The sequence below is a fragment of the Lynx rufus genome, unplaced genomic scaffold (assembly GCF_022079265.1).
Source record: "Lynx rufus isolate CCGP_SWC_20201006 ecotype Redwood Valley unplaced genomic scaffold, mLynRuf1.p SCAF_9, whole genome shotgun sequence".
Classification (NCBI taxonomy): Eukaryota; Metazoa; Chordata; class Mammalia; order Carnivora; family Felidae; genus Lynx; species Lynx rufus.
In genome coordinates, this window is record NW_025814897.1 from 102,660,990 (window position 1) to 102,687,192 (window position 26,203).

At 55.0% G+C, this 26,203-nt stretch overlaps 1 protein-coding gene across 1 annotated transcript; it reads left to right on the forward strand.

Moving 5' to 3' along the window:
* Nucleotides 1–26,203, forward strand: P2RX3 (purinergic receptor P2X 3). The gene is made up of 12 exons (XM_047072254.1): nt 1–119; nt 7,107–7,242; nt 7,690–7,761; nt 7,998–8,061; nt 8,725–8,818; nt 9,123–9,200; nt 9,931–10,072; nt 10,534–10,670; nt 24,485–24,578; nt 24,894–24,959; nt 25,578–25,655; nt 26,090–26,203. Exons 1-12 carry the CDS (start codon nt 1–3, stop codon nt 26,201–26,203), a joined length of 1,194 nt encoding a protein of 397 aa, XP_046928210.1.

The following is a 26,203-nucleotide window of genomic DNA, read 5'->3' on the forward strand; positions in this document are numbered from 1 at the left end:
ATGAACTGCGTGTCAGATTTCTTCACCTACGAGACCACCAAGTCAGTGGTTGTGAAAAGCTGGACCATTGGGGTCATCAACCGAGCAGTCCAGCTTTTGATCATCTCCTACTTCGTGGGGTGAGTCCTGTGGGCCTTCGGGTCCTGGCAGGGGAGGGCTGCCTGGTGTCCCCTCGGTGTTGTTGCTGTCCAGCGCCCTGGGCTTCTCTGTTGGAGGAAGCAGTCTCTTCTATGGAGCCGTGTCCCATGGACTGGACTCGGCCACTCCCATCAGGGATCTGGTCCCCAGATGAGTTCTTTTCCCCAGTAAATCCTCGGGAATCAGAGGGTGGTTTCTAGGCACACACCCCAAGGAGTGAGTTTTTGCCCTGGTACCACGCCCTCCACCAGGAGAAGTCCCAGGTGACCATCTCGCTTCTCCCTTCTATCCTGCCCCCACCAGAGAAGAGACCCCCCCCACACACACATCTTCCCGTTCTCCTCAACCAGTGCTTTGGGGTCCTAAAAAGACGAGGAAGCACAGGAAAGGGGAAGGGAAGGCACTGAAATAGGAGACAGTGCTGGTTTGATCCGGTTGATGGTGGGGTGGGAAGGAGGGAACTGAACCACTTTGGAATGAGGGATTCCCTTCCTGGCTTTGGGGAGATGGTGAAACAATGGGGCAAGGGGAGAAGCCCTTCCTCCTAGAGGGTAGGACAAAGCAGGGGGTCTGCTCTTTGGTGAGGAGGAGAGACACAGGCACAAATAACACTCAAGGGAAGAGTTGCTCGGGGGAAAGGTGGCCATTTGAACATGATACAGGGGCCCTCCTCATGAATCCAGAAACACTCCCCTTTGTCAGAAAGCGAATGTTCTCTACTGCTACCTGACTTTCTACCATATAACCCGTCCTGGGGGCTGCTTAAGAGCCAGTGGTCAGAAGACCCCCTCCCAGTGCCCACCTTTAAAGGCATGCACTCCCCCCCACACACACACACGCACACACATATATACACAAAGGGCCATGAAACAGACAATGGCTGGGGAGAAAACACAGGTTCTGTCTTTCTTGTGGTCATTTGCGCGCACCGATGGGGCACCAGAAATGACAGGCAGAAACCTCTCAAGTTTTCTTTCCTGGTGTGCCGGTCTCTAGTCTCATGGTGTTCCTTGAGACAATGGCTCTGCGTGTGAGAGACAGCTAGCCAGTGACACCTGTCATGAGTGAATTCAAGCAAGTGAAAGGGGACGTCCGGTGCATGTGTGAGCTGGAGCTGTGCGTGCATGGGCCTCCTTGCCTGAAAGGTCAGAGCAGGGTGTGAGCGTGTGCTCGGAAAAGCAGGCAGACGTGGCTTAAGGGATTTTTTTGCTTTGTGTGCTTTGTGGGAGCCAGTAGGCTTCACTTATGTGCCTGTTTGGACCAGGGTATGCATCCAGTGCTCCTCTCCGGGATATGAGAGAAGGGGTAGGATAAGCAGTGTTGAAGTTTACTTGCAACTGGGAGGTTTTGTGAGATACAATGTTTGCCAATGTTCCATGTCCGCATCTCCAGAGTCTGGCTGGAAGCTGGTTCTTAACTGTTCCATGTTCACATGTATATACGATGCTGTGACTGTTTATAGCCACGAGACGAGACGGTATGGTGGTCCAGGTGGATCCCAAAGCTGCCTCAGCACATTCCTGGCTCTGTTGGCTCTGGCAGAAGGTTGATGGAGGGTAGACAGCGCCTCCTGGGCCAGTCTGCTCTGCTCTCCCCCTGCCCCGTCTCTTCCTCATCGTGATACGATCTGATGCTCTGATCCTCAGCGCTGGAGCTCAGCCTGCAGGAACAAGCAGGAGAGGCTCTTCGGCGTCTTGATATCCAGCCCCATCCATCTCCCAGCCTGACAGCTCCCCATGGAGCAGCTCTTTCCAGTTACATCCGTGCAGTCTGCAGCCCAGCCCCCTGGCCTGAGCCCCATCTCTGTGCACGTGAGCCCATGCACCATTAGGACTTCATGATCCATTGTCATTAATTTAGCAGAAATTTACTGAGCATTTCTTCATGCCAGGCATTGTGCACCAAGGACAGAAAGGTGGGCAAAAGCAGACAGGGCCCTCACCCTCATGGAGCTTACGGTGCAAGAGATGGGCATTAATCAAACTATCTCCAAGAACAAATGTAAAATTTCAACCAAGGCCCATGATTTGAAGAAGAGGCACACGGTGCTAAGAGAGCTGCCAGCATGGAGGTATTTGACCTGGTTGGGGAGCTAAGACAAGGTTTTCTGGAGGTGTGGTGCCCAAGGCAAGATCTGAAGGACAAGTAAGAACAACCCAGGGTGGGGGAAAGGGAAGGAAGAGGATTCAAGGCAGAGAAACCCAGCTCTGCAAAGGGAAAGGGCCTGGCAAATGGGGAGAAGAAAAGAAGGTCTCTATGGCCGGAGCAGAAGGAGCAAAGGTGAGTGTGGCGTGAGATAGGGGTGGGATCACAGATCCAGCCAGACCTCAGACACCCTCAGAGCTTTCATTCGTACAGAAGGACAATGGATGGGAAGTGTGTGTGTGTGTGTGTGTGTGTGTGTGTGTGTGTGAGAGAGAAACAGAGAGACAGAGAGACAGAGACAGAGACAGAGAGACAGAGATGGAGGGAGGGAGGGAGGGAGGGAGGGAGGGAGGGAGGGAAGGAGAGGGGGAGAGAGAGAGGAGACAGACAAATGAGATCTGAATTGGGAAGATCATTCTGGCTCATATGCCAAGGGATTGGAGTGGGTAGGAATGGACACAGGATAATCCGTTAAGGGTGGTGCAGTCATAGGGAGAGAGAGGAGGATGGCTTGGACACAGTAGCATTTGGAAGGATTTTTAATGCTGTGATAGTAACATGTAACTAACACTTGAATCTCTGCCATATCATCCCTGCGAGGTAGACCAGATGCACAACCTTACTAGGACACGTGTAACATGAGCCAACCATTCCTCTTATGCGTTTGCAGTAACACACCAGCTCATCGTCTGCACGTATGCTCTCACCCCTGCTCCAACCTCGGCTGCTTGTCTGGGGTTCACACCACTTCATCCCTGGTTTCCTTTACCCAGCCAGGTGCACAGAGAGGCCAAGACTTTCCTGGTGTTTCTCATGTGGCCTTCCTGGGCCCCGGTGGCAATCCCCTGTCTCCTCTGTGGGGTGGGACTTCCTAAGAGCCAGTTTCTTTTTGGGATCCTCTGGGGAGCTGAGGAGGAAATAGGAGATCCCTGGGGACTGAGTTTACAGAAGTGCTGGTGGTTCCATGACTGGTTTGCAGGACCTCCTTGAAGGAAGTGCCTTCCTGCAAAGTGACAGAGGGGTACCCCCTGCCCTTTGGTGCTTCATCATCAGAAGGACCTGTGGTGGCTGATGGTGCCTTGGACCCCTCACAGCTCTGCTCTCCCCGTCCCTCCCTCCCCCTGCGCGGCCCAATCCATAGACTATTTGCACAGCTGCCCCATTTGGTTCATAATATCCAGCCTCGTTTTGAATCTTATAAAGAAGCTTAATACATACAGCAGTTAAAAGGGGAACTGCTCTCATTTAGAGAGAAGGGCCTGAAATTCCACCTTCTTGGCCCACCACCCCATCCTCCCCCCTGGATGCACCCTAGGCACCCCATGGGACACTAGGTGGCAAGTATGGTGGGAAGACCTTCTGGAACCTCCCACGTTACAGGTGCAGAGAGAGGAGTGGTTTTCACTCTGGTCTCCCTCTCCCCTCTCCACACCCCATGAAGGGGAGGCCATGGAATGAAGAGCCTCTGGTTAGAAGCCTCGCTCTGACACAACTATGAGTGGGGCTTGGACGGATCACCTTATGTCTCTAAGTCTCAGGCCTCATATCTGGAAAATGGGTTTAGGAATGTCCGCCCCAGGGAGGTATGGCGAGGCGAGCTGCCATGTCAAGTGCTTTGCCTGAAATGGGAGAGTCAGTGATAGATGGCAGCTATGATCATTTCATGGACTCCCCAGCACACCTTCCCCTTCCTCCCGGCTCACACATTCCTTAGAGACCCCTCTCCTCCGGACACACACACCCCCCACGCCCACTCCCCGGCCTCCTCCCTGACTCCTTGGGGGTGGACAGAAGGGGCTGGGATGCTGCTCTGGCCTCCTTCCCACACATCCCACCTGCCAAGGAGCTGACACCCGCTTTCCGCTCTATAAATAATAAACCAGGAACACAAGAAAAAAATAAGTCAGAGTAGCAGAGTAAATGCCAAGAATCGAAGGCCCAGTCCTGCCCTATCTCCTCAGCCCTGGCCTCTGGAGACAGACTCAGTCCCTCTGTTCTGGAAATGAAGCATCCCCTTATTTTGAGCTGCCCTGATGACGTCCTTGGGCCCCAAGGGGCCACTGAAATTCTCCCACTTATTATTTAACTCAGAGAGAGAATTCTGATGTGGAGTCTCCTACCCACTGGGCACAAGAAGGAGCTTTAGAGGAGAAGGAGAAGGAAAGAGATTGGTTAATTACTCTTCCAAGCCCTAGGGGCCCTTCCTCCTGCGACTTTGCCAAGCCTAGAGTTGTTGCCCCGGTGACTGGGAGCCAGCAGCCCCAAGACCAGCCGTGCAGGGTGTGAGGTGTGAGGGGGTTCCCAGCAGTCTGTCCGGGTTGGAGCCCACCTCTCAGCTTGGCAAGTCAGTACACCTCTGTGCCTTTGGTTCCTTATGTGTGACCTAAGGGCCGCCTGGGTGGCTCAGTCGGTTGGGCTTCTGACTACGGCCCAGGTCGTGATCTCATGGTTCATGAGTTCGAGCCCCATATCGGGCTCTCTGCTGTCGGTGCGGAGCCCACTTCTGATCCTCTGCCCCCTTCTCTCTCAGCCCCTCCCCCACTCGTTCTCTCCCCCAAAAATAAACAAGCATAAAAAAATAATAGTACTGACAAAAATGTCTCTCTGGGTTGTGGTAAGGACTCAGGGAACCCCTACCGCACGGAGCACTCAGCGGGCTGTGTTGGTTAGGTGATGATCTGAACCCCGCTTCTCATCAGCAGATGTTCCTGGGCTTTATGGACAGGGCAAGGGGTCTTAGGAAACCTTGTCATTAGATCACCACTCAGAGATGTGGCCACTCCATGGCCAGGCACACTGAGGTTCCAGATGGCGTATTGTGACTGTGGCTTCTACTTGGGGCAGTGGCGAGCTCAGCTGGGAGCAGGGAGACCTGGGCCCTTGGCCTCACTCCCTCCACTGGGCAGGGCCCCAGCCGTGAGCTGATAATACTCATTTGGACGTCAGGTGGTGGATGAGATTTGTGTGTGAGATTTCCTTACGAGACCTTGATGAAACCCCTCCCCTTGCAAAAAAAAAAAGAAAAAAGAAAAAGAAAGTAAAGCATACAACACCACGGATGTCCATACAGGCAGGGTGTTCGAGCCCTGTACAAGCATATGAACTCCTAAGGTTGCATTAATCAGGATGTTGCCTGCTATAAGGCGGCAACAATAAAACAGGTGACAGGTTGGGAGCCACCCGCCAGTGCTGGCTGTGACCCCACCCCCTCTGTCCCACTCAGGAGAGCATTTGGAATTCAGACCCATGAGGGAAGCCCCATTATGGGGTAACTCCCAGCCCCCTCACTGAAAACTGCACAAAGAGTCTCTTGCAAACGTCAGCCTGTGTTCACATAAACAGGACGGGTAGGTGCCCATCCTACAAGTGACTGTGACCCCCAGCATGACCCCGGAGCTGTTCCCCGCTATGGGGACTCCAGAGGTCATCCAGTCCAATACCCCCTCTCAACTGAAAACATCTCCTTGAGTCTTCCCAGGCACGTGGAGCTCACCACCTCCCATAGCAGCCCATTCTTAGACAACCTTCTGGGGTTGGAAAACTCCCGGGCCTGAAATCCTAACTCCCTGCTTATAAAGTCCTCAGGCCAGCTTCCCAGCCTGACCCTTCCCCAGCTTTGTGCTTTCCACAACACACAGCCTCCAGTTCCTTCCTTCTGCTCATCCTCATCTGATGGGCCACCCCAACCTTGTGCCGTCCTCGGTTAGCATGCAGAAAGTGACCCTAATCCAGCTATTCCCAAAGTGCATTCCTGGATTCCACGAGATGTCACCAGTGTTTCTCCAAAACTAGGAGTGTGCAGCATTTTCCAAATGCATGTGATGACCCTTCCTCATCTGTATAATGGGGACAGTGACGGCATCTGCCTCCCCGTGTGCTGTCCGGAGCTAATACGACTGGCTACAGGCTGGGCTATTGAGGCCAAGAGTGGCTCGCGCCTTGAGGGCTCTCGCAGGAGTGCAGAGGGAAGAGTGGCCTGCAGGCCCTTCTTGCTGCTGGGGAAGGCTGCGAGGGTCCGGGAGTCCGGGGAGAGAGGCGGAGGTGGAAGAGTGGGAGCCCGCCCTGATCCTGGCCCAAGTAATGGCTTGAAGCGGCAAGAAGAAGGCAGTACAGGTAAACTTCCACTGGGTGGCAGCACAGTCCAAGGAATGAGGTCAGCGGCCGCCGCCTGCTAACCCAACTCCTTCTACCTGCCGGGTAGTGAGCTGCTCCTCCCCTCCTCCTCTAGCCTCATCTGGCGCTTGCACAGGTGGAGACTCTACCAAGTGTCCAGCTCCCAGATGCCTTCACTGACTTGTTTACCGCACACCTACTATGTGCCGGCACTTAGGCTCACCCACGAGCAAAGCCTGGGGTGCTCAGGGTCAGAGGTGTAGGATCCCCTGCCCCTCCTCTTTCCAGTCGCCTGCCAAAGAGGTGGCCTCTGAGTCAGCGGGAATGACGATGCGTTGGCAAAGGGACCATGTCGCCCTCAAGGGGGCGATGCTGCCCCCAAGGGGGTGAAAACCTATCCTTGAGATTTTTATGTATAAAATACAAATATACATACTGTACATAAGCTGATATCTGTAGTATTAAAATTTCACGATGGGGGGGCGGGGGAGGGGAAAAAGTCTAAAAGTGGTCCTGAAGCAGTAAACAGGAAAGATGGAAAAACTCTAAGCCAACACAGGGCGAGGTCTCTCCCCTCCAGCACAGGCCTTCCCCCTGCCACAGGGCCAGACCCTGTGCCGTCTAATGTTGGGGAAGGAAGCCTCTCCTGGCCTCTGTCTGATGGGCCTAGACCCTCTTCTCTTGCTCTCCATCCCTGCTCTTCTGCCCAGGTGGGTGTTCTTACACGAGAAGGCTTACCAGGTGCGGGACACAGCCATTGAGTCCTCCGTCGTAACCAAGGTCAAGGGCTTTGGACGCTATGCCAACAGAGTCATGGACGTGTCTGATTATGTGACCCCACCCCAGGTACAGTCCCCCTACCCCCAGGGTGCTATGTGGATGCCCAGATGCTGGGGCAAGGTAGGGAGAGTGCCGACGGAATCCCCCAACCAGGGTTTGTGGCATCGGTGATCAGAGAAGCCCTTCCCCTGCAGCTGGAGGATGAAGGGGTGGGGTGGGGTGCTTGGGCCTGCCCTCCAGAGTGCAGCACTAGGCATCAGGGAAGCAGGGTCCCCTTCAGGGCCTGCCACACTCATCCTGTGATCAGCACAACACGCAGAGGGAGGCAAGAGAGGACGGGTGGATGGTTAGACCTGACTTGGACCCACCTCTGCCCTCTATTAGCCCTGTGACCTTGGCCGAATCTCTTACCCCAAGTATGGGTTTCCTCGTCTGTAGAGTGGGGATAACAGTGATACCCAGCTCCTGGATTGTCATTGGTGCATTTTTTTTTCTCTCCCTTCTCCTACCAAGGGTACCTCTGTCTTTGTCATCATCACCAAGATGATAGTTACTGAAAACCAGATGCAAGGATTCTGCCCAGAGGTGAGGGGAGGAAGAGAGGTTGGATGAAGCAGGTCAAGGAAGAAAACTTTGTGGGTGGGGAGCAGTGGCAGGGAGGGGCATGGGTGTGAGCAGAGGTCCGAATTCCAGCCTTGGAGCTGTGTCCTGGGACCTCCATCTCCAAAGGCCCCCAGTTATGGGGAAGCATTGGGAGCCGAGAGGCTCATCCAGGCCCAGCACAGGGTCCTACACCCACCTGCAGCCCTGTCTCCCCACAGAGCGAGGAGAAGTACCGCTGTGTATCAGACAGCCAGTGCGGGCCTGAGCGCTTCCCGAGTGGGGGTGAGTGCATCCCTTCCCCTTGCCGCCCCCCCCACAACCCCAGAGTGTTAGTGGGACCCTGGAGGGCAGCACATCCCCCATGGGGGAGAGTCCACCCTAGGAGAGAGCATGGGAATTGGCCTGTTTCTTGGAATTCTGCCAGCATTTATAGATGCTCACGTGAACCAGAGCCAGTGGGGGCTGCCCCCAGAGGAGTCCACAGCCCGGGGATGGTGGTGACAAAGTGCCGTCAAGGAGGAACAGTGGGGGCTGGGGAAGGGAGAGAGATTGGCTCCAGGTAGGTGGCCCCACATGGCTTCCTAGAGGCGGTGACATTTTAGGTGGGCCCTGAAGGATGGGAAGGAGTTGGCGGCATAGAAGGGTTTTGAGAAGAACATTCTAGACAGAAGGAACAACTGCAGCAAAGCCTCAGAGGCAAGGAAGAGCACACCGTGACCGGGGAGCAAGGAGACTCATCTCCCTCTGGCTTGGTCTAGGGCTCAGGAGGAGAGGAGGGAGAGAGCTCGGCAGGGCTCCTGTGCCATTGGTCCACCTCCCTTGCCCTCCCTGTGTCTCCCCTCCACCTGTGGGGTCCCTGAGTGTGGGGCGGGGGTCCCCTGATGAAAGGTGGGGTGGGGGTGAGGGAGTGGCAAAGACCCCCAGCACTCGTGGCTCCCGTTACAGGGATCCTCACCGGCCGCTGCGTGAACTACAGCTCTGTGCTCCGGACCTGTGAGATCCAGGGCTGGTGCCCCACCGAGGTGGACACGGTGGAAATGTGAGGACCCCGCCCCAGCTCTCCGTTGACAATGTGGGGAGCTCTGTCTGCACCCCTGCGCCTGCAGAGGGTGTCACGGGCACCCCCAGTGGTGTCCAGTCCAGGGCCGGGAAGTGGTCTCAGGATGGCACCTTCCCCCTGCCTCACCTGCCACCCTCCTCTCCCTCTGGCCCTCGGCCCCAGAGAGGCCAAGACCAGGTGCCCAGTGGGAAACGTCCAGCAGTAAAAGTGGTCCCTGGGCGAAAGCACCCTGTTTCCCCTGTCTCTTCCCAAGAAGCTAAGGCCCCCTTGTTCTCACCCACAGGCCTGTCATGATGGAAGCCGAGAACTTCACTATTTTCATCAAGAACAGCATCCGTTTCCCCCTCTTCAACTTTGAGAAGTGAGTCCCAACTCCCTCCCTAAAGCAGGAAGCAGTGCACCCCCGCCCCAGCTCATTTTCAGAGGGGTGGAGAAGCCCATTGCGCGTGGTTCTCCCCATGGTGTCTCCCCATCTCCCTGGGGCTCCTGTTCCCAATCTCCCAGCTGGTTTTGACCACCAAGTAGTAGGGAGGGCTCTGGGGCCAGTCTCTGTGCCAGCCTCCCGCCTCGGGGCTCAGAACCCAGATGGGAGTTCTGCTCCAGGCAGGTGAGGGACAAGGTCAGCCTGGGCCTGGAACCCAGATCCCACCAACCTTCGGGGCCTGAGGGGCCCGTTCCCACCTCTTTCCTCCCACATCAAGCCCAAGTGGGTGTGTCCCTTCCCGCTAGCTAGTTAGGAGTTGGTTGACTCCTTCACTCCGCCGGTGCTCGGCGGGCATCGGGCGTGTGCAGCACGGTGCCAGTTACCACGGAGGTGCCGAGAGAAATCAGGCGTGACTCCTGGCCCCTGGGAGCCCCAGCCTGGGTGCTGGGGGATGTTAGACATGGGTACACTCAACTCTGATGCAGAGAGAGGGGCCTCGGAGTTGCAGGGAGGATGCAGGAACAGAGGTGACGGAGCCTGCGAGTGTCCAAGATGTCAGGTCCCCGTCCCCCCTGCCTGGGCCCAGAGGGTCTCTGAGGAGGCTGTGTATGCCCATCTTCGTGTGAACCCTGGCCCTTGCTTCTCATCTCTCCTCCTCCCTCCCCAGGGGAAACCTCCTTCCCAACCTCACAGCCGCCGACATGAAGACGTGCCGTTTCCACCCTGACAAGGCCCCCTTCTGCCCCATCTTGCGGGTGGGGGACGTGGTCAAGTTCGCAGGGCAGGATTTTGCCAAACTGGCCAGCACGGTGAGCGCCTAGAGGACCCGGGGCCCTTTGGCAGGCGGAGGGTGGAGGTCCCGGGAACCCGGGGCTGTGGCCGGGCAGCGCCACCTGGTGGAGGCATGACAGGTCTGCAACTGGCTTCGTGCCTCAACGGGGTCTCCCACCCCTGTCCCGGGGGGCCTTGCCTCCCTCACCCTTCCTGCCAAGCCTCAGTCCGCCATCCTCGCCTTCACACTCCACGTTGGAGCTCTGAAAAAGCCCGCGTGGATCCTTCCTGCTGCCAAAGGGACGGAAGACAAAAACGGGATTTATGGGCTCAAAGGTCCTCACCCCTGAGTGCAGCACTTTGTTTACGAAGCAGCACTGGCCGAACCACTTTCCCTCCACCTGGAGAATGGGAAGAATCACGTGTCTGTCTGTCATGACCCCCTGTCCCCACCCAGTGGAGACAGCCCTGCCTCCTCACACCTGGCCCCCTTCTACAGGGCGGAGTCCTCGGCATTAAGATCGGCTGGGTGTGTGACCTCGACAGGGCGTGGGACCAGTGCATCCCCAAATACTCCTTCACCAGGCTCGACAGCGTTTCCGAGAAGAGCAGCGTCTCCCCAGGCTACAACTTCAGGTAATCCCGGGGCTCCTGGGACATCAGGAGGAGGAGGCAGGGGCCGTTCTAGAGTTCCACCCCCAGCAGCAACGCATGTGGAGAAGAAAGGGGCCCACGTGGTCCCCCCCCTGCCCCGGGCTTCAGCTCGACATCAGAGAAGGCTTTCTAAGTGCCGCCACCCGGCGACGGCGCGGCCAGGTCAGCCGTGAGACCGCACGACCAAGGCCTCCCAGAGGGTGTGGTCTGTGATTCTGAGCCCTTCTGAGCTCGGGCTCTGAAGCTGGAGTGTGCCTCAGGAACGCCCGGGCAGCCCTTGTCGGGCACCTGAGTTTTCTCAGGTTTCTCAATCCACACAGCAAGGGCAACAGCGGTGCCAGGTTACAAGATGGAAAGAAGGTATTTCCGTTCTGTCCATCTTCATCTCGGTCCCAAAGAACAACCACGGTGGCCGTTGGTTCTTTCTTGCCTTTCCAACCAAGGGCTCAAACCAGCCTTTAAGCACCATCTGGTTCATACTCCCAATGTCCTTGAGACATAAGGAACCTCTCCCTGACACCCACCACCACCACCATCACCTCCATTTTGAAGAGGGGGAAAGAGAAGAACCCAGAATTAACTATTTGGAACCAGCTGAAAGCCCCTGACGAAGCCCTTGACCTTCTCCCTACCTGATTTCCCCATCTGTGAAATGGCCGCAGTGCCATTATCTTGAGGATCCTAGTAAGCAAGGGGCGAAAAGTTTCAGCTCTCTCGTTTTTTTTTTTTTTCCCTTAACTTTTGAAGATCCTGAGGTCTCTGGTAGGGCCTTGATTGCACACAACAGTGTCATACATTAAACGGGTTGACTAGGCAGCGATCAGGGAAAATGGTACACGTCAGAATAGGTTTCAGTTACACGTCCAAAGAATGGTTACTCGAACTTTCTTTGTTATAGTGGTGTTTTCCAACATAATGGCATAGATAAGCGAAAAAGTAATCATTTCACCTTTTTCTTAACCTTTATTTGTAGTTTTAAAACTACGTCTAAAACTACATCCCATTACTCTTTATATTTAATAGTTTAAAATATATATGTATATTCTCTGGAAAGAAGAATTTTTTAAAATTGAAAGTGCTTTCATAATCAACTCCAAACTTTAAAAAACCATAGGAAACAACACATATTTTAAAGTAGGTTAAAAATACTGTTCGGCTCCCTGGCAGAAATTGGCATATTTATTCAGTGGGTACATCACACAGAAATCAATACAAAGGATATTTGTACGGTGGCTTAAAATAGCAACGTAATTAATAAAATTCTCAGGATCTAAAATGCAAAGTTTTCATCTTCATAACTTCCCCCTGGCCAGTGGGAACACTTCAGTTTTCCTAATAACTTACAGGGCAGATGAGCCGGTGAAGGATGTGTGTATTATGAAGCCCCCAACTACTGGTGCCCCCCCCCCAGTTTTAGAACAAGTTGTTTCATTTAAAGAAGAAATGGTCTGGCATTCTGGATCTCCAGTTTGTTGTGCTATGGCCGCCCTGCCACCCGCACCCCCTTCCCGCCCGGCACAGAAGGACACGAGGTAGAACTGGTCCTGAATCAGCTTAGATTGTATTTGGGCAGACAGATCCAGGATCTCCAAGAACCCTGTGAGCCTAACCCCTGCAGGGGCCTACGGGGAGCTGTGTGAGAGGTGTGGACCCCAGGTAACTAACCGCCTCACCGAAGGCTCCTAGGCCAGAGTATGAAGGGGCAAAGCTGCTCAATTCAACCCCTGTAGTTTAGAAGAGTTTCCAAGGGGGCTCAAAGAATAGCTCTGGCGTGGGGGAATATCTGGGGACTGTGACAGACACAGGGCTCCGCCCAAGATCCCCCAAACCCCTCCTCCCGGGTGCCCACCCACTGCCCTCATGTTCCCTTCAAGCTACTGGCACCACATGGACCCCCAAGGCTAAGCTAAGCAAGCGCCCACATCGGGGGAGGCCACAGAGGCTAAGGGTCACAGCCCAGTTCGGCACAGGCCACACTTGGGTGTCTGACACGGGAAAGCTAAGAACCCACAAAGCTCCTCATTCCCCAGCACGATACGTTGTTTGGCACAACGCTCTGTGATGTAGGTGCCACCGTATCCCCACTTCACAGGTGAGAAAACAAAGGCTTGCAGCCTGAAATAAGTTTCCCAAGGCCACACAACCAGGAAGCGTGGGAGCCTGGACACAACCCTATTTTCTCAGCTGATTTCCATGCATCCACGAAAGCTACGGACATTCCTATGTGTCAACCCTCCGGAAAACATGCTTGTGTGCTTGACACTTTCATCCCCACTTAAACGAAGAATCTGAGGTCCACAGAGGCTAAAGGGACTAGGGGCTGCTGGAGGCACAATTCGGGGTCTGGCCTTTTGTCCCCCAAACACATTCACCTGCTGCTCTGTCTCTAACACAGGCCAGATTTTTTTTTTCAACGTCCTACGGTTGCCATTCGCTCTGGAGGGAATGGAATCATTCAGCCAAGAGTCAGCCTTGTTTTAATCTGCAAACTCAGATGAGAGGCAGCTAGAGATTCGCATTTCCATCACTAATTACTTCTGCAGCTCCTTTCCAAATTCCCTCCCCCTCCTTCTTGCCGCTCTTCTCCTGTAGGATCAGAGATTGAGAGAATGTATAGCCAATGAGGACCCCTGGGAGACCCCTAGACTGAGGGGGCCTTTTTACAGATGAGGAAGTGGAAATTTCAGAGGGGAAGTGACTTGCCCAAGGTTCAGGAACACCTTAAGGAGCCTGAGAGGTCATTTGTCCCAACTCCACTATCAGTCTCGCTGTAACACGGCCCCAGACGTGGGGCCGCCTCACAAGATGGCCTGTCCCTCATTGACAGCTCCAGTTATTGGAAAGGTGACCTCGTATTGAGCCAGAATGTGTCTCCCTTCGACTTCTACCCAAAGTACGTGGTGCCGTCCATCTAAATTAATCTTTGTTTGTGTGATCTCCTGAGGTTGCCATCTGTCCCTACCTGAAACTTGGTGGAACGATTTTATTTTTACTCCTCTGTCTATTCTGTATGGCTGAACACTCCAGGAGCCTCTTTAACGTGGTATTTTTATGAAGCCTCTTTCCAAGTACATTGAGAGTTGCCATTGGTGGGTCCATCCGGATTCGTAGTGGACGAAGTACAGCATTTCCAAAAAGAGGAACTGGCGAGAGTCACCGGTGTAGTGGTGTGCAGGTGACAGGCACCCCAGTGGCAGCGGTGTAGACAAGGGCCAGGTCCCTGCATCCCAGGTGGACCCTCGGTGCACCAGAGCAGGATTTTAACCAGAGTGCTGGGAGCAGGCAGACGGTGTCGCATGTGAATGTGAGTATTGGGTAAGGTTTTGAGGGAGTGGGTGTGTTTGTTAGGGGATGAGTGTGAGTCTGCGGGTGAGTGTGTAAGTGCACTGTGTGCCTGAGCGTGCCTGTGAGTGTGTGTGCGTGTGTGTGCGTGTGTGTGAACACGCTGTCAGTGAATGTACATGAGTGCGCATGAGTATATGGGCAGAGATGGTTACAAAGACGGATTAAAAATACTATAGCAGTCAGGGTCCCAGCAGGAAACAGATGGCACATGCAAACTGGGTAATTTGAGGAGAGTTTAATAAAGGGACTGTTTCAAAGGTGTGGGCAGGGTGTAGGAAAACCGCAACGGATAGCGCAGAGCCTGGGGCCAGTACCCGGATGCCGGTGACTGCCCGGGTCTGAAGGGGCGAGGGCAGGAAGCAGTGACTGACACCTGGGGACACCGCTGTCAGGACAGGAGTTGTGACCCCGCCAGGCTCCACCCGAAGCCAGAATCCAAACCACGGACTGAGGATGCCCGAGGCAGGAGTGTGGATCAGGGGTGTCCTTCATGAACACAGGGAGGTCTCTAACCCTCATACGCCCCTGAGGAGCCCATGGAGCAAATGCCCCATAAGATGCACGTGTTCATAGACAGGCATTTTCTTTAAAAAAAAAAAAAAAAAAGAACACCTTAATTCCACAAATAAGATAGAAATGCATCCTCAGAGTAATACATCCAAGCGATATGTAGACACTCCCTTTCACTCCTCCAGTTTTGCTCCCCTTACAGGAAGTTAATGTGCTGGACAGTTTGGTGAGCTTCCCTCCAGTGCTTTTTCTCTGCCTTTCTGTACAGAGAGATTCCAGGACTTTGAAGATCTTTAAATTTTTTTTTTCAACGTTTTTTATTTATTTTTTTTGGGACAGAGAGAAACAGAGCATGAACAGGGGAGGGGCAGAGAGAGAGGGAGACACAGCATCGGAAACAGGCTCCAGGCTCCGAGCCATCAGCCCAGAGCCCGACGCGGGGCTCGAACTCACAGACCGCAAGATCGTGACCTGGCTGAAGTCGGACGCTTAACCGACTGCGCCACCCAGGCGCCCCTGAAGATCTTTAAAAAGCCCATCCCCAGACCTCAGAAGAAGAGCCCCCCAGAGTTAAGTTTGCAAAGCCTTTTCACACCTATTTTGTCAGGATTCACAGCTCACGCCCACACCCCCCCCCCCACAGTAGACACTTGCCCCAGGTCACACAGCTTAAAGAAGAGGTGCATCGGGGCCCAAACCCAGGGACCTGATCTACAGCCAGTGCCCCTAGCACACCTGTCACCTTCAAATCGTTTGCAACAAGGAAGCAACCAGAAGAGAGACACCCAGCAGCGATGGCCCGATGGCCGGGATGATGGGAGAGAAGTAAGGGCACGCATTCAGCAGTGTCTGATTCGCGTTTCTCCCCCGAGCGCTGCTAAGACAGCTTTGCGACTAAAAGGCAAGGCGGTTTTGGATTTCCTCTCTTGGTGTCTGGGACAAAAAACACTTGTTCAGCTGCGAGATGTTCCTCATGCGGTAGGTGTTTCTAGTGATCGCTTCGTGTTGGAAATGTACCCACGAAGCTCGGAAATCTGGCACCTGCTCTGTTTCCACGCCGAAACGTGCGGATCAGCAAGATCTTAGGCCAATCGACAGAGACAGAATCGAAAGTGTGCCCTTGGCTTTGATCATTCTTTCTGCAATCTGGATTTTTCTCCTTCCAAAAGCCATGTGTTAAAAGCAGCCATTTCCGTCATCTCCCCAGAGACACTCGAAGGCCCCTTCGACGGGGGTGTATTTTGCTTGAATTCTCCGTGATCCATTTTCCTCTTCCCTTTGTTTAGCTGGAAGTGGGAGAGAGGCCACTGGAGCGATCCTGAATTTTTACAGCCTTGTATAACGTTCCTGTCTAGCCTATCCACACAACAACCAACTTTATTGTAGAATATAATGGCTAACCCTCACTGAGTGCTTACCCAGTGAGCCAGGGACTTAGCAAGTGCTCTTTGTGGATTATCTCATCAACTCTGAAGAATTTTATAGCTGGAAACTGAAAGCTCAGAGGTTTCATTATCTGCCCAAGGCCACACAGCAAATACTGCTGGACTGGATTTCAAATTCTGACAGCCTCCAGAGCCTGTGCTGGTAACCACAACTATCCCGGTAGGACCGTACGGTTACCCCCATTTGACAGATGAGGAAACTGAGGCTACAAAGATTACTCCCGGAACAGACGGCTAGCCACCCGGCTCTCGGGTAGGTACTTCTTCCAACTGTGTGTCCGTTGATCTTTCCCTGCCTCATCAAAGATGAATTAATAGTAATATGTAAAAAGATCAACAACAAACCATTGTTTAAATGTCCGCCCCTGAAGCTGATTAGGCTCCGAGAATATGAGTAAGTAAGTATGGCTTGGGGTCTTCGCTAAGGGAAGGCGTCCCAGCTCCAAGGATGTTGCCCCCCCACCCCATGCAGTGAGTCTGCCAGGAGATATTTTCCTATCAGTATAAAATCAACTGTAAAAGTGTATTTCAGCTGGCAAAACTGCTTCTCACCAGGCAAAAGCTTTGCTGGGAACACCACTTCCTTCACTTGGAAACTCACATTCCGGGCCCTAGTTTTCCCTTACAAGTCCAACCCGGATCCCGCAAGTTTGCTGCTATTTTTTCTGCGGCTGTGACAGTTACGTGTCCCTGCTTTAGGAAGGAATCTCCATCACTCCATGGGATCGTTTCTAAACAGATGTCTGAGAGCTTCCAAGGGATTTGTACATTGTGATAAAACCCTTCTCCATTCAGCAGACGGTTATTGACTGCCGACTGGTGCAAATGTCAGCCCAGCGTGGAGAAGCGTTTCTAAGAGCTGGAGCCACCCGAGGCTGGAACTGGGCTGCTTCTGAAGGCAGCGAGTTTCGCCTCTCTGGGGGGATCCCGGGAGCGGGCAGCGGTGGCCAGCCTCTTGTGGCTAACGAGGGGAGGGCTCTGAAAATCTCTTCCAATTCCAGATTATATCAGGCTTTGTGGCTCATACAAACGTGAACGAGACCAGTTCCTATGGTCAAGTGGAAATGATACAAACCTGAACCCAAATAACAAAATGTTTTATACGACAAATCTTTTGTGCCGGAGCGAGCCAAGAATAATGAAGGTGAAGCAGAGGTGAAGCAGAGAGAGCCCCGGGGGGGGGTGGGGGGGGGTGAGGCAGGAGGCCTGCAGGCTATGGTTGAGGTTCCCTGCCCCCCCAGATGCTCAGTGTGATCGTCAGCAAGTCTCAGCCCCTCCGGGGGCCTCAGTTTCTTCTTCTGTGAAATGGGCTGTTCAAAGGTGATAAGGCCCCTTCAGGCTCTAGAAGTCTGAACCAGTGCCTGTGGGTGTCTGGGGAGAGGCTTTGGAAGGTCGGGCTGCTGAAGCGTGCACTGTTATTTATGGACCTGTCTCATCAGAACGTACTTTCAACCCTGCCCAGCAGAAGCACATCTGACAAATGATTTATTACGGTAATTGATGTTTGTACTTACTCATTCTTTATCTATCGCTGCTCGCGGCATGAGGGATCACGTGCGTGCGCACACACCCTCCGGACCCCAACAGCTGCAGCCCGGGCCTGGCCGCCCCCCAGGCTCCCTGCCCCTTCCGGGCGCAGTGGCCTCAGGCGTCCAGCTCCATTCTCTCCTTGCGGGCCCCAGCCGCACTCTCTCTCCCCAGCAGCTGTTTTCACAGGGCACCAGCTTAGCAAGTCCTTGCGCCACCCTGAGGCCGCCACAAAGTCTCCTTTCTGGGCCCTGTCCCGGGGGAGCGGCAAGGGGGGGCATTCGAGCTCAGATCCCGTCTGTGCCCCCGGCAGGCCCAGGAGCAGGAACAGAGCTGGCCGTTCTTCTCTCCAGCCCGATGATCACGGGATGAGGTTCCCCGAAAGCCCTGTGCCTCACGCCCAGCAGCTCACAGAATCCTCCGTAACAAGCCCATAGCACCTGCCGGCACCTCTGTTTCACATCTGGGGAGACTGAGACACACCCAGGTGAGGGGCTTCACCTCAGCTGATGAGGGCTAACTGGGAGCCGCGGTGCCAGCCCAGGACGGTGTCGTTTCAAAGCCCTTCCACCGACGGCCAGAGCACCGGGCGGCCGTGAGGTGTCGGGGAGGCAGGAAGTGTGGAAGCCTCGGGCCCAGCGCTCAGCAGGATGAAGCACTCCGCACATATGACGTCTCTGCTGTTGTCCCCGCTTCTCCTCCACAGGGGCTGGTTCCCACCGACAGCGCCTACTCTCCCACCCAGCCACCTGCCACATCTAAATGTTTTCTATTTGGGAGACAAACAGCCCGATGCTGCCACCTTCGAGCAGCTCCACCTAAAGAATGGGAGCGTTCCGAGAGGCCGAATCAGGAGGGGGAAACCAGAGGCCGACGTGGCTAAACTGAGTCTGTGGGATGTCAGGAATCTGGGGAACCAGCGACAACTGCATTTGGTAGGCCCTTGGGCAACGGCGGAGCGTGGGGTCTGCCTCCGAGTCCTGTCAACCACAGTCTGGGGCAGCAGGTGCTGAGGCAGAGACCCCGGGGCCGGGCAGAGGCAAGACAGGTAGCTCGTTACAGTTACAGCCTCCGCCCCACGCTGACAAAGCAGCTCTGGAGGAAAAGGAGACACCGGATTCCCCGCGTCGGCCCATCTCTGCGGTGTAAATACGCCTCCCTTGTCAACTCGAAGCTACAAGCGTGAGGTCGCCGAGTGTGGACTCGGGAAGAGACGCACGCACGGGCCCACCCGGCTCTGTCCTCCAGTCCACCGAGCTCCTGCGGCTTCTTCAGAGACACCGTGTCCTTTTCCGCGAGAGGGCTTGCGGTTCCCTCAGCCAGGACAGCTGCCTCCGCCTCTGGCCTGCTCACGTCTCACCTCTCCTTCCGGGTCGCAGCTTTTTTTTTTTTTTTAATTTTTTTCAACGTTTTTTATTTATTTTGGGGACAGAGAGAGACAGAGCATGAACGGGGGAGGGGCAGAGAGAGAGGGAGACACAGAATCGGAAACAGGCTCCAGGCCATCAGCCCAGAGCCCGACGCGGGGCTCGAACTCACGGACCGCGAGACCGTGACCTGGCTGAAGTCGGACGCTCAACCGACTGCGCCACCCAGGCGCCCCATGGGTCGCAGCTTTAATGTCGCTTCGCACAGAGCCTTCCTTGACTCTCCAGCCTAGCTCTTCACTCGATGAGCTCTTCGAATGGTGCTCTCTCCTTTTCAGCCCCGATGTCGGGCTTTAGCTACTTATGGGAATGTGTGGCTGTTAGTATTTCTCTCCCTGTGAGGAGAGCAGAGCTGGCCAAGGTATCAGCAGTGCCTAGCGCAGTGCCTGGCAAAGGGTAGGTGTGCTCTAAATATCTGCTGGGCCCTAGTGGATGAATAGGAGTTTGCAAGGTGGGAAGGGAGGGGAGGGGAACAGCATGGGCAGAGGCAAGAAGTCCGTGTCTATGAGGTGGCTCAGGAAGGCAGGCAGGGTGGTGTGGCTGTTACTTCTGGTGCCTGGCACCGAGGGAGCATCTGCCAGTAGGTGAGGAAGGCGGACTGGGCCCGGCTGGGTGTTGGTGGCATCGCTCTCGCCAGCCGCATTTCCCAGCCGAGAAAACCAAAGCTGCAGAGGTAGGAATCGGAGGATTTGGGAGAAATCAGGGCCGGGCACGGTGTAGCTCAGCCCATCCCCTTTACAGACAAGGAAGCTAGGCATCCCTCTCCCAACACTGCATGGCCGGCGTGTGCTTCCTGTTCTGCTCCCAGCCAGTGACTCTGGGTCATTGGCTCTGGGTCGAGAGACCCACCTTCCCAACACAGAAGGTCCCCCGCTGGAGAACTGAAAGCAATTGGCCAGGATCTCACAGAAGTCAGGCAGCAAAAAGAACAGTCTAGAATGCTGGCTACGAGTGTGGGCTGTGGCACTGGACTGCCTGAGTTTGAATCCCAGGTTCGCTCACCGACTGGTGGTTTGGGGACCTTACACAAATTGCTCAACCTGTGTGATCCTGGTTCCTCATCTGTAAAATGGGAAGAGCAGCAGTGCACGATTCCACGGGGTTGAGTATTCAATGCGCTAGTAAGTGTCATGCACTTGGCACAGTGCCGGGCACATAGTAAGCACTGAGCACATGCCGGCCGTTCTTCCCACTGGTAGGACTCTCTCCAGGATAGATAGTGTTTCATGTATCATGATCCTAGGATATGAAAGGAAAGGGACAAGCTTTAGGCACTTTTCCGTCCTCCCCGTGGCTCTTTCTGTTCTCACCGCTCGGTTGAGGAAGAAAGCTCAGAGAGGTTTCCGCTTGTCCAGGGTGGAAAAATTAGTCGAAGGCCACAGAACCACGCCCAGACCTCCAAGACTCTTGGAGGGGAAAATCCTAGCCATGTGGCATCATTGGAATTTGCTCTCTCCCTGGCTACTCTTGAAAACCTCCCCCATTTTTTTTAATGTTTATTTATTTGGGGGTGGGGAGGGAGACAGGATCTGAAGCAGACTCAGCCCTGAGAGCGGAGAGCCCCATGTGGGGCTCGAACTCACCAACCGTGAGATCATGATCCGAGTCGAAGTCAGATGCTTAACTGACTGAGCCACCCAGGCACCCCCAAAACTCCCCAATTTTAACTCACTCTTCATTCTTTGGTGGGTAACTTCTCCTCCCTGAACCCCAGGTCTCTCAGATAGAAAATTATGGATGTTTGTAACAGTCAGGGTAAATATTGCTAACTGCTGTAACAAACACCCCCTCAGCTCGGAGGCTTCACACAAATGTTTGTTTACTGCCCATGGCACAGTTCACACTGGGTCAGCGCAGTCGTTCGGGCAGCTGGGCTCCTGTCACCTCTTGAATCAGTCTCCCCTAGGGCCTGAGTTCACCCCTAGCTCCCCAGTGGCCGGCCATGAGGAAAGAGAGGATAAACAAGGTACGATGTTCCAACACACCTCAGCCCACATTTGGCAGACTTCACTTCCATTCACGTTCCATTGGCAAGAAGTAGCCAAGGCCCCCGCCTTAGTTCGATGCAAGAGGGCGGGCAGTATGGTCCAGCCACGTGCCAAGAGAGAAGACACCCCAGACCCTAGTGCCACAGGGCTGGGCCAGATGCCGTGACGCTCACCGGCCACTCGAGAGCAGAAGTCAGGACTCCCGGGCCCTTCCCTGCTTTTAGCCTGGCCCCTCCCTCCCTGAGCACCGGGCTTCCTCCCTCCTACCCAGGAAGAGAACCAGTCCCTGCCAACCCGCCTCCGAGGGTGGGTGGTTGGTGAGATAATGATCTTATCATACGTATTGCCTCTTGGAAGGCAGGTGCTGGAGAAAAACCAAGTCCGCTTTGGTTTTTCTCCCTGTTCCTTCACATTCCTTCCCAAGATAAATTTAGCCAGCCCTCGCTTTGAACACAGTGCCCAGGATGCTGACTTTTTGTTCTCCGAGTCAATGTGAGAGCATTTTTCATGACGGTAGCCTCAGGCCGGGAATGCAGACTTCGGGAGCGCAGTGCCAGCCTCTGCCCTGCCCCAAACACCTGTGACCCACAGTCCCACCCCAGCCCGGTCCCCGTGGACAGCAGGTGCCTGAGCTCTCCAGGGATGTGAGCAGAACACAGAATACAGACGGGCTTTGAGATCTGGCTCCAGGTCTGCTTCTGTCCTTACTGGCCACCTGGAGCTCGGAGGCAGCACATTCAGCATTAAGGGCAGAGATTGGAATCCCGGCTCAGGCAGGTCACCTCCTCCTCTGTCTCCCCATCTACAAAATGGGTCCTCGCCCCTTCTTCATGAGATTAACTGCGTGAGATACTTGTCTTAAGAGATTTGCATATTTTCTGGTATTCAGTTAACAGGAGTGGAGAAGGTGATGGTCTACACTTTTTCTCAGGCCAACCTGAAAGCCACAGTGAGGACTTCCTGGAGCCTCTGTCCATTCCAGATGCTTCTTTTCTGGACTTCTTTAAAATCTCCTGAGAGGCCTCCTTGGACCACTGTATTCTTGGACCTCCTCGTCATCATAAGAGTGACTTCCTTTCTGGGGTCTATTTTGCATCCCCCCTCCTGCTGGTGCGGCCTGGTCCACTCCCTTCTGCCTGGTCTGTGAAGCCCTCCGCCGCCACCCAGACCGTATCTTATCATATCTTGGAGGTGGGTCCAGCCCCTCCCCTCTGTCCCCATCCTCCAAGACTTTGCTTCTTAGGGTTAGGTCTTTGGGTTCCTCTCAGCCTCCTTCCTGGGGCCACTCCCATTTTTACTCTGGGTCTCCGTCTCCAGAAGATCATCCTGCCCTCCCCTGCCTCCCCTTTTGGCTGTGGAGTCCACAGGACACTCGTTCCCAGGTCAGGCTCCCTGGGGAAGCTTCCCCTCACTGGCTAGGTTTCAGCCTTACTTTTCAGTCCCAGGCAACAGGTGCACCATGCGGGGGGTGGGGGGGGACACACACACACACACACACACACACACACTGGCTGTTTCTCCATGGGAAATGTGGGGCCCAGACTCCTTCCGGACCCAGTTCACCCCTTCTTCCTCTGATGGCCTGTGGATGCCTCTCACGGCTGCACCCACCTGGAATCAGAGGGTAGGGAGCTTGGCCGAGGCAGGCTCTGCAGACCAGGTTCCCAGGCCCTGCAGAGAAGGGCAGAGTGTCCAACCCAGAGATGGCGACAAGTGTCGCGACAGTGCCTGTCCCAAAGGACGGGTCTCCGTGTTTACCCCTGTCACTAACAGATCTGCAGGGGGGACATGAGCACCCCCTCTTCCTAGACATGAAAAGTGAAACCCTGAGGGCTGGGTCACATAAAAGGCCAAGCTGCCAACATGGAGTGGAACTTCGGACCCCTTTCTGCCTAACTCCAAAATTCCTCACAGCCAGAGCAGACATTGGCTGACATTTTATAAGTTTAGATGACTCTTCCCCAAGATGATCTTGTTCCCAAACCCGTGATCCCTCTGTTGTCTCAGCACTTGGCTGAGCATTTTACTCTCCCCGCTGTACAGATTCAAATACAAACAGCCGTGGGAGGGGCGGCACAGCAGTCCGGGAAACCCCTTTGAGGAGGGAGTTTCTCAAGACTCCTCTTTCTGCTGGGAGAGGCCTGGGAACCTGTGGGGATCAGAAACACTGAAGGGGAGGGGTGCCGGGGTGGCTCAGTCTGCTGGGCTTCCCACTTGGGCTCAGGTCATGATCTCGTGGTTCGTGGGTTCAAGCCCCGCGTTGGGCTCTGTGCTGACAGCTCAGAGCCTGGAGGCTGCTTTGGGTTCTGTGTCTCCCTCCCTCTCTGCCCCCTCCCCTGCTCATGCTCTGTCTCTCTCTCTCTCTCTCAAAAATAAAATAAAAATATTAAAAGATGAAAGAAGGAAAGAAACAGAAAGAAACAAAGAAAGAAAGAAAAAGAAACACTGACGGGGACACAGCCGCGGCACCAAATCAGACCCGTGTCAGGCCCACACACCTGTGGGGTTTTCTGAGTCCCTTCACTCCATCATCTCACTTGACCCTCACCGTTTTCCTGGGACACTGGCATCAGGAGCCCATTTTACTGCCGTGGGTTAAGAGATTACACTTTGCTGACACTAGGGTTTTGCCTAGCATGGGCAGGGCGTGGGGAGGGGGCCAGGGGGCGGGGGGAGGATCGACCGGCTTTAAACAAATGCAGTTCACCTGCTTACTGACTGTGAAGCCACAGGCAGTCCCTTCACCTCCCGGGGCATCTTCACAGTGAGGTGCTCGGGGGCCCCCGTTTTGAAGGTGATCATTCTTACCTGTCCCCAGCAAGGTTCCTGTCACCCAGCAGCCCGGGCAGAGAAGGTGTAGAGGATATAGTCCTGAACTTGGGCTACTTCACGCCCCTCAGAGCCTCACTTGAGAAACAGAGCAGTCACGTCCCTACCCAGCAGGTCTGTGACGAGGGTAGAAGGAGACAAGGTGTCTAAAAGGGCTTTTTAAAGCCTCTCTATAAATGCGAATGTAATTCTCACAGCACCCCTGGGAAGCAGGACTTCTATATTATGACCAATAATAATGGAGGAACTTGAGTCTCAGAGGGGTTAAGGAACCGGCCCCAGGTTGCACAGCCGATAAGTGGCAGAGCCAGGCTTTGAGCCCAAGGAGGCTGACAAGCCTATGGGAGGGGAGCATCTGCTGCGAGCTGGGCCCTGAGATACCCAAACAAATAAACTGAAGATGCATGGAGTCCAGCACAGCTCAGACTTTCATACACATCAGAATCATCTCTGGATATTATTTAAAAAGGCAGAGTCCTGGGCCCCACCCACAGAGATGCTGATTCCACAGGTTTGGGGGAGGGCTGGGAATCTGCCTTTGTAACAAGCCCCGAAGATGACGTCTGTGCAGAGGGCCAGCTAACCACACAGGGAGGACGGTGGCAGGCATCCAGCAAAACCATCGATAAGAGTCTCTCAGTAAGCACGGATTGTAGGCTCCAGGGGACTCTGAAGGTTCAGGTAGGAGTCCCCAGGGCGACCCACCTGCCGCCTCTGGCCTCCAGGTTCGCCAAGTACTACAAGCTGGAGAATGGCAGCGAATACCGCACGCTCCTGAAGGCTTTTGGCATCCGCTTTGACGTGCTGGTGTACGGGAATGTGAGTCCTCGGGCTGGGGTGACGGCGGGACACAAGGGAGGAAACCCAGACCGGTCTTGGGCCCCGAAGAGCCTCCTCTGCTGGGGGCGGGGCGGGGGGGGGGCAAGGTCCTGCCACTGACCAGCTCTGAGAGCCTCAGCTAGTCACATGTGTAGTCTCTTTGCCTGGGCTGGGGCGTGAAGGGCTGGGGCCTGCTGGTCCTCCAAGAACCCTCCACCCATGGGCTCTCTTTGGCTGCGAGTCCACGTTCGGTCTCAGGCCTCAGGACCTCGTACCTGACCCTCTGCCCACTCGCCTGGATCTTTGTGCATGCAGGCTGGCAAGTTCAACATCATCCCCACCATCATCAGCTCTGTGGCAGCCTTCACCTCCGTGGGAGTGGTGAGTTTAGCCCCTCCAGGCTCAGACAGGAGGCCAGTCAAGGTGGGGCTCCAGCTGGGGGTGGCGGGGGGGGGGGGGATGGTGGCCCAGGTAAGCCCTGCTTCTGCCTAGAATGTAAAGCCTGACCTCTTGCCAGATGCTTCAGTCTGGCAAGGGGACTGTCCCCCACCCCCAGACTGGGTCAGTCCTGAGTGAACATGTCCAGTCACAGAGAGCTCATTACCTCCCCGTTTGCGGGAGGGACAGACTTGGTTCAGAGCTCCTGTTCCCCACCGTGAAGGTGAGGGAGGAGACTCCAGGAGTCCACAGACCTAAGGAACAGAGCCCTGCTCCCAGGGACTCCTACCCCCTCACCCTCCGCTTCTCCCATCAAGTCCTCTCCCTGCATTTTGGTCTGGGGTCACTGCCAGGAGCTGGAGATTCGGGTGATGAAGACATTCTGCCAAACCCCTGGACATCTTTCCAAGTGGAAACATCAGTCAGGTGTCTTTGGAGGACTCCTCCCGGCCCCTGGCCTGCTTTCTGCCTGAGGGCAATCGTGCCCACTGCTGCTTCCTGCCAGCCCGCTCCTCTCCTCGCAGGGCAGCCCCACTGAGTCCGCCCTGCCTCTTCCTCCAGGGCACCGTCCTCTGTGACATCATCCTGCTGAACTTCCTCAAGGGGGCCGACCAGTACAAAGCCAAGAAGTTTGAGGAGGTGAGCTGGGGAGGGTGGGGGCAGGCGCATGAGAGGTGGAGGGACAGGGCAGGGAGTGGCACTAGGCCCCAGGGACTCTCAATCGCTCCCCCTTTTGGGGACTTCTTCAGGGGAGCTCATTGGGCCTCGGTGCAAGTTGGGGGTCCAGAAAAGAGGGATTTAGCCAAGAATGGGCTCTGTGGAGACCCTTGGGGGCTCTGTGGGTCATCACCACCGACACCCCCATCTACTCATTGCCCCTCTCCGTTTCTGGTTAGCTCAGGTTCCTGTCTGCCCTTGGGGTGCACGGAAAGACTGTTGGGATCACGCAGACTTGCTCGAGCTCCTGGATAAGGAGGCCGTGAGCCCCACCTGCTGTGTCTGCCAAGTGGGGTCCCCACAGGAGGACCTTCCCTGTAGTTAGAGCACGATAACGCCAGCCTTTCTATCTGCAGGTGGACGAGATGACGCTGAAGGTCACCGCCTCGGCCAACACAGTGTACCCCAGCGACCAGACCACCGAGGAGAAGCGGTCCACAGATTCGGGGGCCTACTCCATCGGCCACTAG